The sequence below is a fragment of the Crinia signifera genome, chromosome 5, assembly GCF_055691185.1.
Source record: "Crinia signifera chromosome 5, ASM5569118v1, whole genome shotgun sequence".
NCBI classification, from domain to species: domain Eukaryota; kingdom Metazoa; phylum Chordata; class Amphibia; order Anura; family Myobatrachidae; genus Crinia; species Crinia signifera.
In genome coordinates this window covers 253,802,754-253,819,482 of record NC_139221.1, presented here as the reverse complement: position 1 = coordinate 253,819,482, position 16,729 = coordinate 253,802,754, and the positions used below count along the sequence as shown (strand labels likewise).

The 16,729-nt window shown below is 41.9% G+C and overlaps 1 protein-coding gene across 21 annotated transcripts in view; it reads right to left on the bottom strand.

The window, feature by feature from the left end:
* PARD3 (par-3 family cell polarity regulator) overlaps positions 1-16,729 on the bottom strand; it is a 508,043-nt gene that overhangs the window by 271,031 nt on the left and 220,283 nt on the right. For all 21 annotated transcript variants that reach the window (XM_083188844.1, XM_083188831.1, XM_083188826.1 and 18 more), the window contains 2 exons: positions 8,681-8,769; positions 7,553-7,636 (listed from right to left, as the gene is read on the bottom strand). In XM_083188844.1, coding sequence (XP_083044970.1) covers positions 7,553-7,636; positions 8,681-8,769 — 173 coding nt within the window. The remainder of the gene's footprint in view (positions 1-7,552; positions 7,637-8,680; positions 8,770-16,729) is intronic.

The window sequence follows — 16,729 nt, the reverse complement described above, 5'->3', positions numbered from 1 at the left end:
ATGACAGACTGGATTAAACAGAGTGAATGATCCGTAAACTGGATTAAACAGAGTGAAACATCACTGTGCACCAACCTTGTATAACACTATTTCCTATATGACTCAAAACAGCTGGCGTCCGTGCAAACCTACAGCCAGAAAATTTGTAGATTACAACAAATCATTTGGTAACCACAAAGAGGAATAAGGCAAACTACCACTTAATAACCTCAAAAACATGGAATTTCCAGAATGCTATGTCCCCTTACAGAAGGTAGTACTTAAACAGATACCCACTGTCCCCTAATCCTATTAGTGGCAGTGCAAATACGGGTTCTGTAAGTTGAAATTGGAAAGAAGAGGACAGACAACGCCTTTCCTGCCCATACCGATACCACAATGCCAGTGACTGGACTCCAGCAATGGAAACAGGTGAGGAAGGCTGGCCTCTTCCGCACTCAGTGTGAGACAAGCTCCTACAGATGATGACTCTGTTTACAGTGGATCAAATATTTAAAAAGAAATGCATCTATTTTATTGAAAAAAAGGTGCCAATATCAATAACTGATTTTATTTCACGTGCTTGTACGTGACTACTTTCTCAACCAGCAGCTCTTATAGTTGGGATATTCACTCCGGTTGATGTATAAAGAAAAAAAATTAACAGCGCTTCTTTGAAGAAAATTAAATACACAGTATCCCCATGCATAGGAATTCAAAATATAGAAAAGGTACATTTTATTAAACATATTAAAAACATGTCAACTTGTTGTTCGTCCCAACCATGCCAATAGTGATCATTAGGCCCAAGTGGGTTTAAAACTATTTCTGGTGAGGAAATTGCTATACGCATCATGGGCCTGATTCAGAGTTGATCATAAATGCAAAATCTTTCCCACGGGGTAAAACCATGCACACTGCAGGTAGGACATATGTAACATGTGCAGAGAGAGTTAAGGCCCCCATCCACTAGGACAAGGTATCGCATGCAATACCCCGCCAATTCACTCGGCAGCTCCTGGTCCTCTCCAGTGAACATCCAAAAAGTGAGTGACTCACTGTTTGGAAGTACTGACCTTAAGGGCAAAACCATATCAATAGTGATCAGTAGGTCCAACTGGGTTTAAAACAATTTCTGGTGAGGAATAAGGCATCCCTCTCCTATTGGTAGGAGTCCTGTCCCTATTATGAACCTTGATAATTGAGGCACAGTTAATGTAGCTGATGGTTCCCAATAAATAGTATTGTCCACTCATGATTGTTAGGTATCTTGTTATTATGGATGTATAGTTGGCAGGAATAGTTTTCCCTTGGAGTGGTGAAAAAGGCAAAATGTTCATGGGACAAGAGGACTTCCAAATGGGCCAGTAGGTCCTGGTTCAGGGTTCTTTAGATGGTAAGCAATTGAATATGATGATGATATCATATGGGAGTAGGGTTGCAGAAAAGATAGTACAGATTGCACAGTGTTTATACAGCTGGCGATGCCGACGAGCGTCCCCCCGTGGGATCGGCATCGCAAAAAGCAAAAAAATTGACTGTGCAGGCAGCCCAATTTGGACTATATTGTGTACAAGTATAGTCAAAATCTTACATAGACAAAATCTCAGAGTGTGTATAGTCAATATTGGTGGCTTCAGGGCTCCAGGGAGTTCAAGCGAACTTAAGCCTGGTTGAGAGATAATATGAAGAGAGCTGTACCAGTCAATAAGGCCTCCATACTGGCATTATGCTCCAAATGCTGGGTATGGGTATCAAGAGTACTAAACATGTAGAAATATCCAGAATCCTGGATCCCAGAAGCATGCATTTTGAATATGCTAAATTTCTCAGATGGACTGCCGATCAATGGTAGCCACGTGCTTTTTCTTCTGAGAATGAGTGGTGATATACCTTATGCCCCTTTCAGGCCGCACTTTGTAAACGGTATATTGCCGGTTTTTTTACCGTTTTAAAAACGGCAATCTGTGCGGTCTGAAAGGTGCAGGACCACTTAACCGGTTAGAAAATACCGTTTTTTCTAACCGGTTAAAATGCAGGGTCCTACCCGTTTCAGAACCGGTATTTTAGGCTCAAAATTGGGTTCTGAAACGGTATTTAGGACCCAGCCAATGAGCTGGGTCCTAAATTCAGCACAGTGAATATTTAATGAGCGCTCATTAAATATTCATAGCACTGGAGCCGCCGCGTGCGTGTCGACACCCCCCCCGTGCAGCCGGTACCTCCGTTGTGGATCCCGGCACTGCAGTTCTGTATGGTCGGAAGCACTTATGAAAAAAAGTGTCTTTCAGAAAATGGCTGCCCCATAGGAAAACCTGTTTAAAAAAACTGTCTTTCGTATGGGGGCAGCCATTTTCCAAAAGTCACTTTTCTTATAAGAAAAGTGACTTTTGGAAAATGGCTGCCCCCATACGAAAGACAGTTTTTTTAAACAGGTTTTCCTATGGGGCAGCCATTTTCTGAAAGACACTTTTTTTCCATAAGTGCTTCCGACCATACAGAACTGCAGTGCCGGGATCCACAACGGAGGTACCGGCTGCACGGGGTAGGTCGACACGGGGGGGGGGGGCGTCGACACGCGCGCGGGGGGAGCTGCACGGAGGGGAGGGCTGAAGGCTGCACTGGCTTTGACCCTGTATTTGGAAAGTTTCCAAAAACGGGTCTGCCAGTGTAAAAAAATCGGCACTTAAACGGTAATATACCGTTTAAGAGCTGCGGTGTGAAAGGGGTTTTATCTGGCAGACCCGTTTTTGGAAACGTTTTCAAATACAGGGTCAAAGCCAGTTATGCGGTCTGAAAGCAGCATAAGTTGATAGTCCATGGAATCTATAAAGCATCTTCTATTCTCTTTGTTCTGGTGTCACTGTGATGGGCACAGAACAGAGCAACAATGCTGTTATAAAGATTTTGCTGTCAGTTCTATTTGAAAGAATCCAAATGTCTGCACTCTGCCATCCCGTTGCCTTTGTCTGCTTTATGTAATGCTTAGAGAAATAGCAAATTTTCTACCATGACATGACTGCCAACACGTCAACCTCCATGGTCATATGCTTTTGCAGAAACACTTTGGGCGATGGAATAAAATGGTCACGTGGCACACTCTCATTCCCATAATGTTTGCATGTTGTTTCACTTGGAAACCACGCTACAATACTTGTGTGATTTCTGCAAGTAGATGGGGGGCAATGGCAATCACTTAGTATAGTCTCTGAAGGGGTTTCTTTTTTTCCTGTCCTACTCCGTTGATAAAAGCGATAATCCATACATTATGGCTGCCATGTAGATGGAAATGAAACTTTCACATAACTATCTCAGATATAACAATTTCCCATTCATCTTAAGCAGGTCCTGCACTTCCATTAGTGTATCTATGGCTTGTGGGTGCTAAAACACTAAATAAGGGACATAATGTCACTCATTCATTGTTTTTAATACCCTGAAAGAAACTCTCGACAGACTGCATGCTGCTGAGAACAGCTTCTTAAAGGTGCCCACACACTGGTGCGATTTGGCCACTGTTCAACCTCCGACTTGATGTGCACAGAACTGTGCAACGGTGTAAAGTCAGAGGTCAAACATGCTGCACTTAAGATAAATCGTATGTGCAGCAAACAGTGAAGATTTGTGGGTGCTTTTAAGCTTGATCTGAAAGATTTCCCTTGAACAGCCCCGGTAGCTCTCTGGGAGTCCTTTTATATGCAATAAATGGCATGTAAAAATGGTACATCAAGTGTAATATTTAAGCACTCCCGGGGGGCTGCTGGGGAAGTTCAAAGGAAATGAGGTGCGACATGTGCCTTAGACAAGTCGGACCAGTTTAACGGTCACATTTAACGGTTAAGCTGCCAGATGAGAATTGCGATCTTCTTTGATCATTATGGATTATGAATCAATGTACCACACAGGGGTAATCTAGTAACTGATCTCCAAGAGTAACATTACAGACTCTCCACATAAGCTCGCTGTAGAAGATCAGAAAAGAACTCACTTTTTGGAAGTTCTGACCTTAAGGTGAAAACCGTGCCAATAGTGATGATTAGCTGGAGGGATAGATTAGTATATTCATACCAATTACGATCAGTTATTTCATGAGCCACTTTGCTATTATGAATGGATGACACCTAAATACACCCATAAGAGAGTATAACTGTGCGAAGTTTGTATATTCTCTCCGTGCTTGCGTGGGTTTACTCCGGGTACTCCGGTTTCCTCCCACAATCCAAAAATATACAGGTAGGTTAATTGGCTTCCAACAAAATTAACCCTAGAATGTCTGTGTGTGCATGTACGTGTGGTAGGGAATATAGATTGTAAGATCCACTGGGGCAGGGACTGATGTGAATGTTCAAATATGCTCTGTAAAGCGCTGCGGAATATGTGTGCGCTATATAAGAAACTGTTAATAAATAAATAAATAAATAAATAAAGAGGGCTTGGCAATATTGGAACACCCCTGATTAAGTCTGTATGACGGAACACTTTGAATTGCGATTTATTTTACCACACTGCATTAACAAAGCAGATCTGGAGAAAAAAAACCTGCAAAATTGGCTGTGATTTGAATAATAGGGAAGACACTGGATGGTCAAGGAAGACCAATCCATCACACTCACAGATTAGAGGTGCACTGCGGAGGAGATGGGATGCCAGCCCCCCGCAACACCAACATGTGAAAGCTACCACTGCAACTTCTTGTTACAGACAATGGGGCAGATGTATTAAGCCTTAACAAGAGATAAATGCAAGGGTGATAAGGAGAGATAAACGTCCAGCCAATCACCTGCTAACTGCCATGTTACAGCCTGTGTTTGAAAAAAGTCAGTAAGGAGCTGATTGGCTGGACGTTTATCTCTCTTTATCAACCTTGCATTTATCTCTTGTTAAGGCTTAATACATCTGCCCCAAGTACTGTTAACTCTGCCCATCCCCCAAAGTTCACTACCTAGATTTATCTTAGAACCCCCCGCCCCGCATTTTTAACTGCATGAATTAACTGCTCACATTGAGACAGCACGGCAGCTGTCTTTACTTTTCCTTATTTACTACATCCTTTTCTTATATATGTTTTTTTATTATGCGTAACTTTTGTATAGATGGACTATGGAATTTGGCAATGTGACCAATTTTTTTGCACATTATGCAAATGAATTGCTTGAACAATATGCATAGTGTCATTACATCTGTTCATTAGACTGCTTATTTATATTTCATTTACAGGTACAGTGTGCTTATCTGCAGTATAACCATTGGTCTACATACACTTAAGTCAGAACAAGCACAAGTGTGTATACATATCTATCTCCAAGTAGTCCAGCACTAATAACCGCTGCAGAGGGCACTCATGATTTGATGCAAAAAAAGGAGTAGTTGATTTGAACAATCACATAATAATCATTGACGTTTCGACCCTTAACGTGTCCTTTTCAAGACAGGTCAATAGCACATCAGCACAGCTTGGAGATTAGCAGTATATACTGATCTTCAAGGTTTACTGCTTTGTACAAAACAATAATAATCCTGTATAATAAAAGCCTAATATTGTGCCTCACCTCTGTGGTGCCACTAGAGGCCGCCCACATGTGCAAACACACACCCCGCCTTCCCACAGCACCCGCCGCTTCAACTGTATCATCAACTGCTGAGTACCAGAGAGTCCTGAAGCCAGCCCCGTATGAGTGGCGAAGGTGCAACCCCTCCCCCCCCCCCCCCCTTAATAATCTGCCCCTGTGTCTGTCATTTTGACTGGCTTTAGCTAATAATTATTATTATTTTATTTATATAGCACTCTTTCTCCAATAGGGACTTATTCCACTTAACAGATATAATGAACACAATACAAAACAGAAACAATGAAGTACAGAAAAGAAAAAAAAACTGTCTCTTTAGAATTCATGGCATTTGAAAAAGACGTTTCAGGAAACAAAAAATAGAAGACAGGTTGTTGCATTCCATGAGAGTGCTTTCATGTAACTCAACTAATTCGATTTTGTTCTTAAGACATATAGTTACCTGCACATGAGGTCCGGACAAGCCTCTAGATTTATTGTGTATAGAAAGGCCTTAGAAGCATAACAACCATTTATCAAGCCTAAAAACGTACACAATTAGAACCTTTAATATAAATGCCATTCGCCTTTAATCAACTCTCACTAAAACTGCTGATAGGAAAGTTCACTGGAATGTTATGTCTTTAAATAGCAATTTATGGCTGTAATTTTACTTAATATGTGCATTTATCTTCACGCTCAACACAAACGGCAACAAAGTTAACGGACTGTAATTCACACGAAGATATATGTAACCCAGCCCAACCCTGATAAATCACCAATATTGTATACTTGACATAGGAATACTTTAGATTTGATCTATCTGTACAATATCTGGATCATAACCATGAAAAGAATAATAAATTAGTACTAAAGCCAAGAAAAGTCAAAAAGCCATTCGCTTATCGAAATATGACACAATCACTTAAGTGCCAGTTATTTTATGCAATTCTGCTTTTCTGGTTAAATGTATAATGGCCATCACATAATATCATACAGATTGCTTACTTAGTAACTGTTAACATAGCAATAAACAGACAAGATCCCTTCAAAAGTAAAACAAAAAGTAGATGTTGCTTATGCACAGCATAACCGACATCCAACATTGGTTCAGCTCACAAAATGCCATTTCCACTGCCAGTGGGCGATGGATTCCGTTTAATTTGCCCACTGGAAGGCCTCACTTTATTGAGGTCTTCATACTTAAGATTGGTCAACTGTCTATCAATGGTTTATGCTCAAAGAGATATACAGGTTGAGTAACCCTTATCCGAAATGCTCGGGACCACGTGCATTTTGGATAAGGAGTTTTTTGGGATTTTGGAATATATATTTTTTTCCATACTTTTTCTGGTCCCCCGGTGGCACCCTGATGGTCCCCCGATGTCCACGGCATCCTTCAGGATATTCTTCAGCGGCATCTCCGGTACCAGGGGTGCATTGCGCGAGTGCGGTGACATCCTTGGGACCAGAGATGGCACTGAATAGGATCCCAGAGGCAGCCGTAGACATCAGAGAATGAGGGGAGTATGAAAAAAAAAGGGGAGGGGGGGAACAAAAAAACGAAATATTTTGAATATTTCCGATTTTGGAATACATGGGTAAGGTAGACCCAACCTGTACAATCTTACATACATAAACGAATAATGGGGAGCACAGTGTGAGTTCCATCTACAGCCCAAAAATTCATAATAGCATATGTGGATCAAGGGTGGGCAATAAGCTGTTTGGCCAAAACCAAAGACAAGGCTGGGATGTGTAGTTAATCAAAAGCTGAAGGGTCGCTTAATGCCCAATTCCTGGTGTAGATGAGTTATAGGCTACCTAAACTGTCTGCAGTGCTTATTATATTCTACTTAGTCTTATTATTAAAGCAGCAATACAATGTTTTTTTAATCTTCTGCCTATAAACCAGATGTGCAGGTTGCCGATGTTTGGATTGGACTGTATTTACACACAACTGTATCAGCTGAAAAAGGTGGACTCCTCCACTGTATTATATCAGAGGGACACACTATACACATTACCTTCCACCCCGGGCGCTGTAAGGCACTACATGGATCCCTAGAGGTCCACCGTCATTGGAGACTTCCACCAGCTTCACCATGTCACTGTAATGCAGATGAAGTACGGTGAGCAGAGAACATCTATTAGGCATCTCAGCAGTAAAGGGGCTGTAATACATCACAGTAATGGCCCCTATGTGCACACACACAAATACACACAGCAAAGGGAATTGTGACAGGAGATAAGAATAATTAGGTTACATACCTCAAAATGAGTCTGAGTGCATGGAAACAGAGGGAAAATATAAGGAAGCTAATAATGCTGACAGAGTGACTGGCTATTGTGAATAACAGTAATGGATGTGTTAGAATATAGAATATTAAAGTGTATATTTAAGAGAATAAGCGACAGATATTTTAATATTCACTTCTGCTACATGGGTACTCCCTCATCTGAGAAAGACTGAAATGTTACTAAACATTTATAGAGTATGTGAGACTTGACAGACTATTGCTAGGAATACTGTATAGTCCCCTTTAGCAGATGTATACACTTAAGGTTTGTTTACTAAAGGTCATGTAAATCCCACAATTCAGTGCTCACCGCATCTCTATGGTAATGTTTACGTAAATAATGCGGCTTAATATAGCTTATTATGTGTGAACAGTAATTATGCTCATGCTAACTCAGTAGGGATCATAATGTAAAGGTCCATACACATTGGGCGAATTTGTCCAGCTTGTATGGACAGTGATGACCTCTGTCATCGCTGGGGGGGGGGGGGGGGGGGGGAGCTGCTCAGTGCATACACACAGAGTGGCTTTCCCCCTGCCCGGCGTTTTCAGCGGATGGCTTTGCATAGTGCAGAGCTATGCAAAGCCGTCCACAAAGCCGCTCATCTGGTGGTAACACAAGCAGATAAGCGGCTGTCCCAGTGATGATGCGGGAGTGCTCATCACCGGGCCATGCATACTGGGCGGCTTTGAGCTGAAAGCCGCTCACAGTGTGTATGGGCCTTCCAAAAAGTAAACATCTGTGTAAATCACCCTCACAGTATACTACATATAATCACATTACATTTTGGGCACCATATATTATTCCTATGGCATGAAATCTTTAGCTAATAGAAAAGAGATTGGAAGACTCACTCAAGGGAGAAGCTGGAGGTGCGTTCCAAGCCAGTGTCTGCATGACCAACAGGTTCCACCCGGCTGCCCTCCTCTCCATCGTCCTCATCCTGAAACAGAAGCACAACATATCATTGAACATTGGGGTGCAGCTAATAAGTATTTAAAAAGCATTATATGATTCCTGTTGGAGCATGAAAAGTGACAATTGGGAGTGATGTAAACTGTAATGATTAAGGAGTATAAATGTACATCAGAGAGACTGGAGTTACACACAGACCTCAGTACTATCAGAACAGAGACATTATTAGCAAAAACTGGGGCAATATTTTTCATAGTTCAAAAGGTGTATGTTTGTATGTACTATAAACCGACACAGTAGTATAGCTACAATCTTAAAAGATAGCAAGTGTGCATTATAGGGTAGTAATGACTTACGGGGGAGATTAAAACACCTTTCACATAGAGATTAGGAACTGGGATATTGCAGGGGCAAGCCTGCTCAAACGGAGGTCCTTTCTTTGTGTAAAAAGGTGCACATACCTGGGGCAAACTAGCCAGGGCCTAAACCTTATTCCAACCTATGCTGGCTGTGATATGAAAGTGGTGACATGGGTATTATGACCCTAGGTTATCTTTTAAAGCTGCTGAGTGACTGTGTATATAGAAACCCACCTTAACAAAGGGTTTACAGTGACATGTAGGGCAGATACAGGTGTAGCCATGGGTTCATTGTGAAAGGAGACAACAGCTACTATCACAACGCACTTTGGTCCCATGAAATAACTAGGGACCAAGGTGTGGTGTGATTGAAGCTGTGACCTGTGTAGCTTAGCAACTCTGGAACATGCAGGGTCAAAGCCCTAGCTTTATTCTTAAGGGTGGTCACGGGCAAATGAGGCGTGGCTACAACCCTTTTCCTATACCTACAATGGGCAGTTGGAGACACAAAGAAAAAAAAACATGGCCATAAAAAAAAAAATGGCACTCTAACAGCCAAAGAGGTAACATTGGAGGGTATGGGAAAACCTTAGTCTGTTATGTCAGTTTGAAATAAATGATATGGACTCTACCTTACTGGAAACAGAAATACCATAAAGTAGTAACTGAAGCGACAACAAAGAAGAGCTGAGGATAGGACATTGGCCCACAGGGTTACATGATGGCCCAGCACAAAAGCACATTGTCCTGCACTGAATAGCACTGCATGGGCTCACTGTGGCCCACCTTAACAGGCCTTTTAAATAATAAGCTGTTTGGGGCAGATCATAGCTTCCAGAAGGAGGCCTAGGAAGCCGTGTTCATTACCAGTGAGCCATGTTCTCTATAGGCAGACTTTCTATTGTGTCTTTTACACTATGTATCATCGTTTACATGCTCCTATTATAGAATGTAAACAGGATTACAGTATGACGCTCTACTGGCGCCATGCAGGGCACACCAAAACACTTCATCAACGCAATTAAAATGTGCACTATTACAGGAAGATGAAAACACAACACTCATTTTATGATGTCATATTTTTTTGGCTTTTCAGAACACAAAAATAATTAAGAATTTATATCTCTCATTACTCAAGTGACTAAACAGAATTATGCATGGAAGAAACAGCACGGTTCCTAAACAGATTTAGGAATCTTTGAACATCCGTATCAATCAGGAAAATGATAAGCAACGGGCTTGGCAGACTGAAAAAAATATATATATTAAATTATTAAGATTTCTCAGAGGCAAAGCACAAGCTGACTGAAACGTTACCCTGACATTTCCTTAGAGAGCAGGAAAAACAAGTGCGTATGGATGCGTGCAGCCTCTGTCTATGGATTTACTTTGTGCCTCCGACATAAGCTTTCTGCATGAATCCAGCCTGACGGAAGATTGATGATCCTGTGTTTTAAAAGCCTCTAATACACTTCTATCACATCTATCTCTCTCGATCACCAGTCAAGTAATGCATTTTAAAGGTTAACCAGCAGCTTGAACTCACCAAACAGCCATATGAATGTAAACAAGCAACCTAAATAGGTTAGCTTTTGGATGCGGTATATTGCAATTGTAGTTGCTGCTGGGGAAGACTGTAATTGTAAGCTTTAAACGCATTAGGGGGCAATGAGCCTATACAGAATGTTACAGCTTTCATTCTCTGCCATCTTGACATTTCCTGAAAAGAAAAACAATGCTATCTTTGCATTCATTCTGTCAGTCAGTCTTTCCTATACTGGACAAGCTTAGGAAGCTCACTGGCAGCATTCAATAAGCGACATACTTTTTATCTAGAAACATTGCGGCATTTGTATATAGTGAGAGCAACTTATATCATTACTAATACAATTCATTAAAGAAGCCGCTTTCTTCAGTGTATATGTCTGTGGCCATCGTTGACCATTGGCTAGGCAGGGTACCTGTGGGGTGAGTGTTCACAGAGGGCAGACCTATGGCAGAAGAAGGCGGCAACACAATTGTGGCTCCACCTCCTATTAGAAAACGCTGCACTCAGTTGCACTGTAAAGAGGGGGGCAAGTTCGCAGTGGTACAAAATTCATCATCGACTGTACCAACCACTTTACTTGGGAAGTGAACAGTTGCATTCCAGTGGGTTTGAGAGACTTGCCCACTCATTGGTGCAGCTGGGAGTGCTACCAAGTTATTGGGAGCCACCCGGGTAAACTGAGATTTATATCTGTTGGCATGGCTGCAATTTTTGCAGATGGACAAAACCATGCTGCACTGTAGGTGGGGCAGATGTAACATGTGCAGGGAAAGGTATATTTGGGGGAGTTGCCTTGTTTCTGTGCAAGGTAAATACTGGATGCATTATTCTTACTCTGCAATTTCGATTTCTGTTTGAACACACCTGACCCAAATCTATCTCTCTGCACATGTTACATCTGCCCCACCTGCAGTGCAGCATGGCTTTGTACATCTGCAAAATTGCAGCCTTGCTAACATGTCTGAAGAATGCCCGATGTCCTTTTTTATGCATGTAGCAAGAAATATTAAGTCAGACGTGGATTATTTCTTCTTCAAAGAAGATGCCAAAATTTACACTTTGGCAAAATTATTTTTAAAATGGACTAATACTTGTTATTGTTTCATTTTGATGTGAAGGGTAATCAGGTATGTGACACTGTATTTGTATGACAATCTGTAGATACTTGATCAGCTGATGTGATCTGTGTCCATATCTAGCCTGCCTTTAAATCAGATCTACAGAACACATCTTTCCATTGTTATATGGAATTGATAAAGCCTCTCTCAACAATATAAAGTTTTCCTAAAGGTTTGCATTTTCATTAATGTGGATTGAGGGGGGGGGGGGGGGGGGTTGGGGGAGAGCCTATTAGCAGAAAATAAAAGCGAGATAAAACGCCCTTTATCCCATGGACCCAGTTCAGCTGAACGTCTGTCATGCCTGAAATAAACTGAATAGAGTAACTGAGGACACAACTTGGCGTTCTTCTCTGAGAACTTTGCATCCAATCTCAAATAGAATAACTGTACTCTTATTTTCAACCTTAGGGAGACCTTAATTAACTAACTATTGACAAAAGCAGCATATAAAACCGTTGCCCAAGGAGCACAATAATTAATGGGCTTGTGGTAACTACTTTATTATTGCCAACAGATAAGGACTTCCGGCTGTTATCAAGTTTTTCCCAGTCTTATTAATCCTTTGAGAAAAAGCCTTGAGCAGGTGTCTGAATATGTATACAGGGAAAAGCCACAGCAAAATACTGACAGCTACAATCTATAAAACATTGCAATACTCTGCAAAAGAATGATTGCAGTATGTCCTCTGTTGCAGAGGTTACTGTGCTCAGGCAGTTGGTTACTTCCTCATCTTTGCGGCTACCGCTTACACTATGGAACTTACGTAGTGCTGTTAAGCATCACCGAACAATCACCACAACTTTACTAAAGGAGATGGTGGCGTGGACACAGGAGGGTCCCTCGCTGAAAATCCTTATGTAGCAGTTAAGTAGCGGCTAACGTAACTGGCATAGTGGTGGACGCAAAGATGAGGAAATACCGTTGTATGATTACATTCTGACTTTCCTGCCTAATCCTAAAACCAGGCTCCTATAGGGACGCACGCCACAACAGGGAACTGCACCAGCACAGGGCCAAATCTAGGGACAGCTCATTAAAGGTCCATACACACTGGGCGACTTTAAGCTGAAAGAAGCTCAGTTTCATCGTTTGAGCTGCTTTCAACTGCAAAGCCACCCAGTGTGTATGGGCAGATGATGAGCACTGATGCGCGCTCCCGCATCGTCCCCGGCAGCCACCGTTCATCTGCTGGTTTTACCAGCAGACTGAGCGGCTTTCCATAGCAATCGCTGCTCTTAGGGGGAGATGGATCAAACCCTCTAAAAAGTGAGCAAGTGGGTAAGTTGCCCACAGATTCTACCAATCATTTTATACAAATGTACTTGATAAATGCTAAATGGAAGCTACAAACATGGCTAATCTTTAGGAGGTTTCTCAGATCTCTTCTTTAATGCTGTAAGAAGTGAGAAAGAAGCACAGAATTTTATCCAGGCTTTCAACTGAATGGTCTCGGAACCCCAACACTTGGCATGCCAGTGGTTGGAAGACAGACAGCGGCATCCTGATGCACAGAACCCATTCAACATCCAATTAAAGATGATAGAAGTGACTACTCTTTTTTTTAAAGAAGTAAAATAAAAGATTTTATTTATTTAACCTATTCCTGTTCATCGTCAGCGGTCTCCACCTCTAGGGAGACAAACATGTTCTCATCTTGAGCTGGTTATTGGAGACACACATGGGAGCCAGGTTATAATACGGATTCTATCATTTACAGCTAAGCAAGTTAGACTCATCTTTCTGTTTACTCAGTTAATGCATCTCTCCCCTGAACTCTTAGAAAATGCTGGCACGGCCACCAAAGGATCTGAATAATAGGGGAAAAAAAGGTGGGGGGTGTATAATTTGCACATGTGAGGCCAAGCTGTTCGATGGATCTGCTACACACAGCTGACTATACTGGCAGATTCTAAGATTGCTGCTAAAAAACCAGAGTCGACTCATAGGGAAATAGCAGCTCTACATTGTGTTACACAATAGACAACAGTGGCATGCCGCTTGGCACAAATCATACACAGGACAACTGCAAACATTATGGTAGGCGGGTCATGTTCTAGCAAGCAGCTGTTCTGTGCTAATGTTAAGATGAATACTAGCTGCCCCACCATGTTGTCAGCCATTGTGAAATCCAGCTGCCATCAGAAGTCTGGCAGCAGGAAACGAGGATTGGACGCTGAGCATTTGTGGAAAGGCTGCATATGGCTACATTATAGTTATAGAAGAATACAACACAATTTGTGTTTTGTCCTCTTAATTCCTGGTTGCAGTGCTCAGATTTACTGTCCATTTACAAATCCCAAGTAATGTGCACAAAAAAGTAGAGAATATGTGATAAAACAAATCGTGGGTGGTGTTTAAAGTATATGGTCACAAAACTATATATAATAAAAATTGGTTACATCCCAAAGAACACATAGTGCTTATTAAGTTATCAGAATTCTCGGTACTTATGTAGTAGTTGGGCGCCCAATTTAGCTAGGTGCGCTTGCAAAAGGAAATCGCATCACATGTCCCGTTTTAGTGGCATGCGATCCGTGCGATGCAATCCCAGTACTTTATATGCATATAGTAGTGATGTATGCATATAAAGTACCGTAACTATGCTTTGTGAATAAACGTAAGCTACGTAAATAGCGTAGTCAGTCAGTAGTTGCGTAAGTGCTCCTGGTCCCTCACTCTGAGGTAAAACAGTGTCAGTGATGGATGCTACCCAGAGTTCTTCCATTGTTTTAGTGACTAGGGTCCACAGCAGCATAGCAGCATGGCAGCAGGTCAGCAGGTCAGCAGGTCAGCAGGTGTCATTATTCTGATTGGCTGAGAGAGCTCTCTCTCAGCTGCCTCAGCCAATCAGAGGGCCATCCAGTGTTTCAAAGTCATCTGCTGCCGCTGCCGAGTCCTGCCGCCTGAAAGCTCCACCACTCCGGTCCCCGCTACACAGCCGCCATGCCTTCCCTGCTGCTACGTCGTCCCTCCGGTCCCCAGCATTAAGGTACCGGCTCCCCGACAGCGCTCCGGTACCCATCCCGGCCCCCCTCCCCGAACCCGCCGCTGATTGCATTCGAGCAATGCGATTGCTCATGCAATTTGATAATTATGTGCAGCTCATAATATCTATCGATGCGACATTCAACAGCGTGCCTGCGCATCACGTTAAATGTCCGTTTAAAAATGCATGCAATCATTCAATATCTCACCTATGTATCGGTAGCATAAGTGTGGGAAATGTACGGTACTTGTGTAGTTTCGCAAGGTTGACATGGAGTTTTTCACTTTTTTTGACCCGAATGTCGACACAGTCTACATGGACACAGATTGAAGTGCACTGCATCCCCTTGCTTTGCTCTCTTTGCTTCAGGCACTGTGCCTCGCTACGCTCAGCACACTATTTTACTCTCCTACCACACCCTAGTGGATGGTAGGGCATGAAATACCGCCTGTCAGCACATTTCGACCTAGCCCATGTCGACCTAATGCTTGTGTCGACCTAATGACCTGTCGACCTAGCTGCCTTTCAACCTAGTGGTGTCGAGCCAATGCTTGTCGACCTAGTTGGTGTAGACCTAATAATCGTATCCGCTTTAAGAGTGTGCCGAGCATGGCAAACATATACACTTATACAGTGTCCAATTCGACGTAAAGAGACAGACCCAAAAACCAGAAAAACTTATTTCCATGTTGATTTATTGCTCATGTGGACCTTTCGGCCTTTTTCCATGTGTCAACATATATGTCAACCAATATTGATCAACCAAATGACTATCGACATTCTTCTAGTCGACCCTATGATCCATACCCCCTGAAATTCAGTAGACAAACATTCCAGGAACAAAAGGAATAAACAAATTCTGGAAAATCAAGATCTCTATACTGCTAGAATGACTGAGATGGATGTAGGTTTTTTTTTATCAAGAGCTTACTACAGTTGTGAAGGAAAGGAGATGAAAGGACCACCCTACCCAGCTTATTCACCACTTCCCATGGGGGGAAAAAACAGTACAGGCCAGTAACTAAACTACATCTTCAATCAGCGCTGTGCGCTAGCAGAAAGGGTTAAAGAATGACATTGCACAGGGAGAGCAGAGGGGATATTAGAAACTGTGAGGATGATGAGACTTCGCATAGAACATGATTTATCAATGCACTGGAGAGAAGATCTAAAAAGCACACAAGGCTGTGAGGTCACGATGTAAGTGTGAAGAAGGAAGTGTCAGAAAAAGTCTTAGGTAGTGGAATGATTGAACCAGCTCCCTGCCGTGATCCCATCCGGAGATGTGAGAGACATGATGCAGTCACTACTGACGTTATAAACTACACAGATAAGTGAAAAAGTTGCAGGTACGCTAAGACAATGTCGTCTTTCTTTAGTTGCTGAAAAATGTCACAACAGTTACATGAAATATTGAAGAATCTCATACACACCTGCATGTTTGCCATCTGAAGATACAACACTATAATGATATCTAGCGTTGACTTTGCTGTTACTTACAGATGTGTCCACATACTGTACATCTTGTTTTACTGCGCCATGTATGGCACAATTTTGCGCATTTTGCACACTGCAAAAGTCACGCTTTGTGATTTTTCTAAAAATTCTATCTATTACTTTATATAAATTCTACTGCTGCAAACAATTTTCAGAATCGACACACTTGCTACATTTGGAAAAACTGCTAAGCCGTGTTTTACATCTGTATGCATAATTCTATTTTCCTATTGTCTTTCATTTCCCCTTTGTCACTCTTATTTTTCATTATCACCATACCTCCTATATACCATGGTTAACATTTTTGTCAAAATCTTCAATAAATGGTCACAAAAACAAAAAAAAAGTAAATGACAAATATGATTAAACAAAAATGTTAAGTGATTAAAAAAAGAAGTATAATAAAATATTGAAAAACAAACATGCCACATACTTAGACATACATTACTCGTGGCATTACAACCTCTCCGGTCATT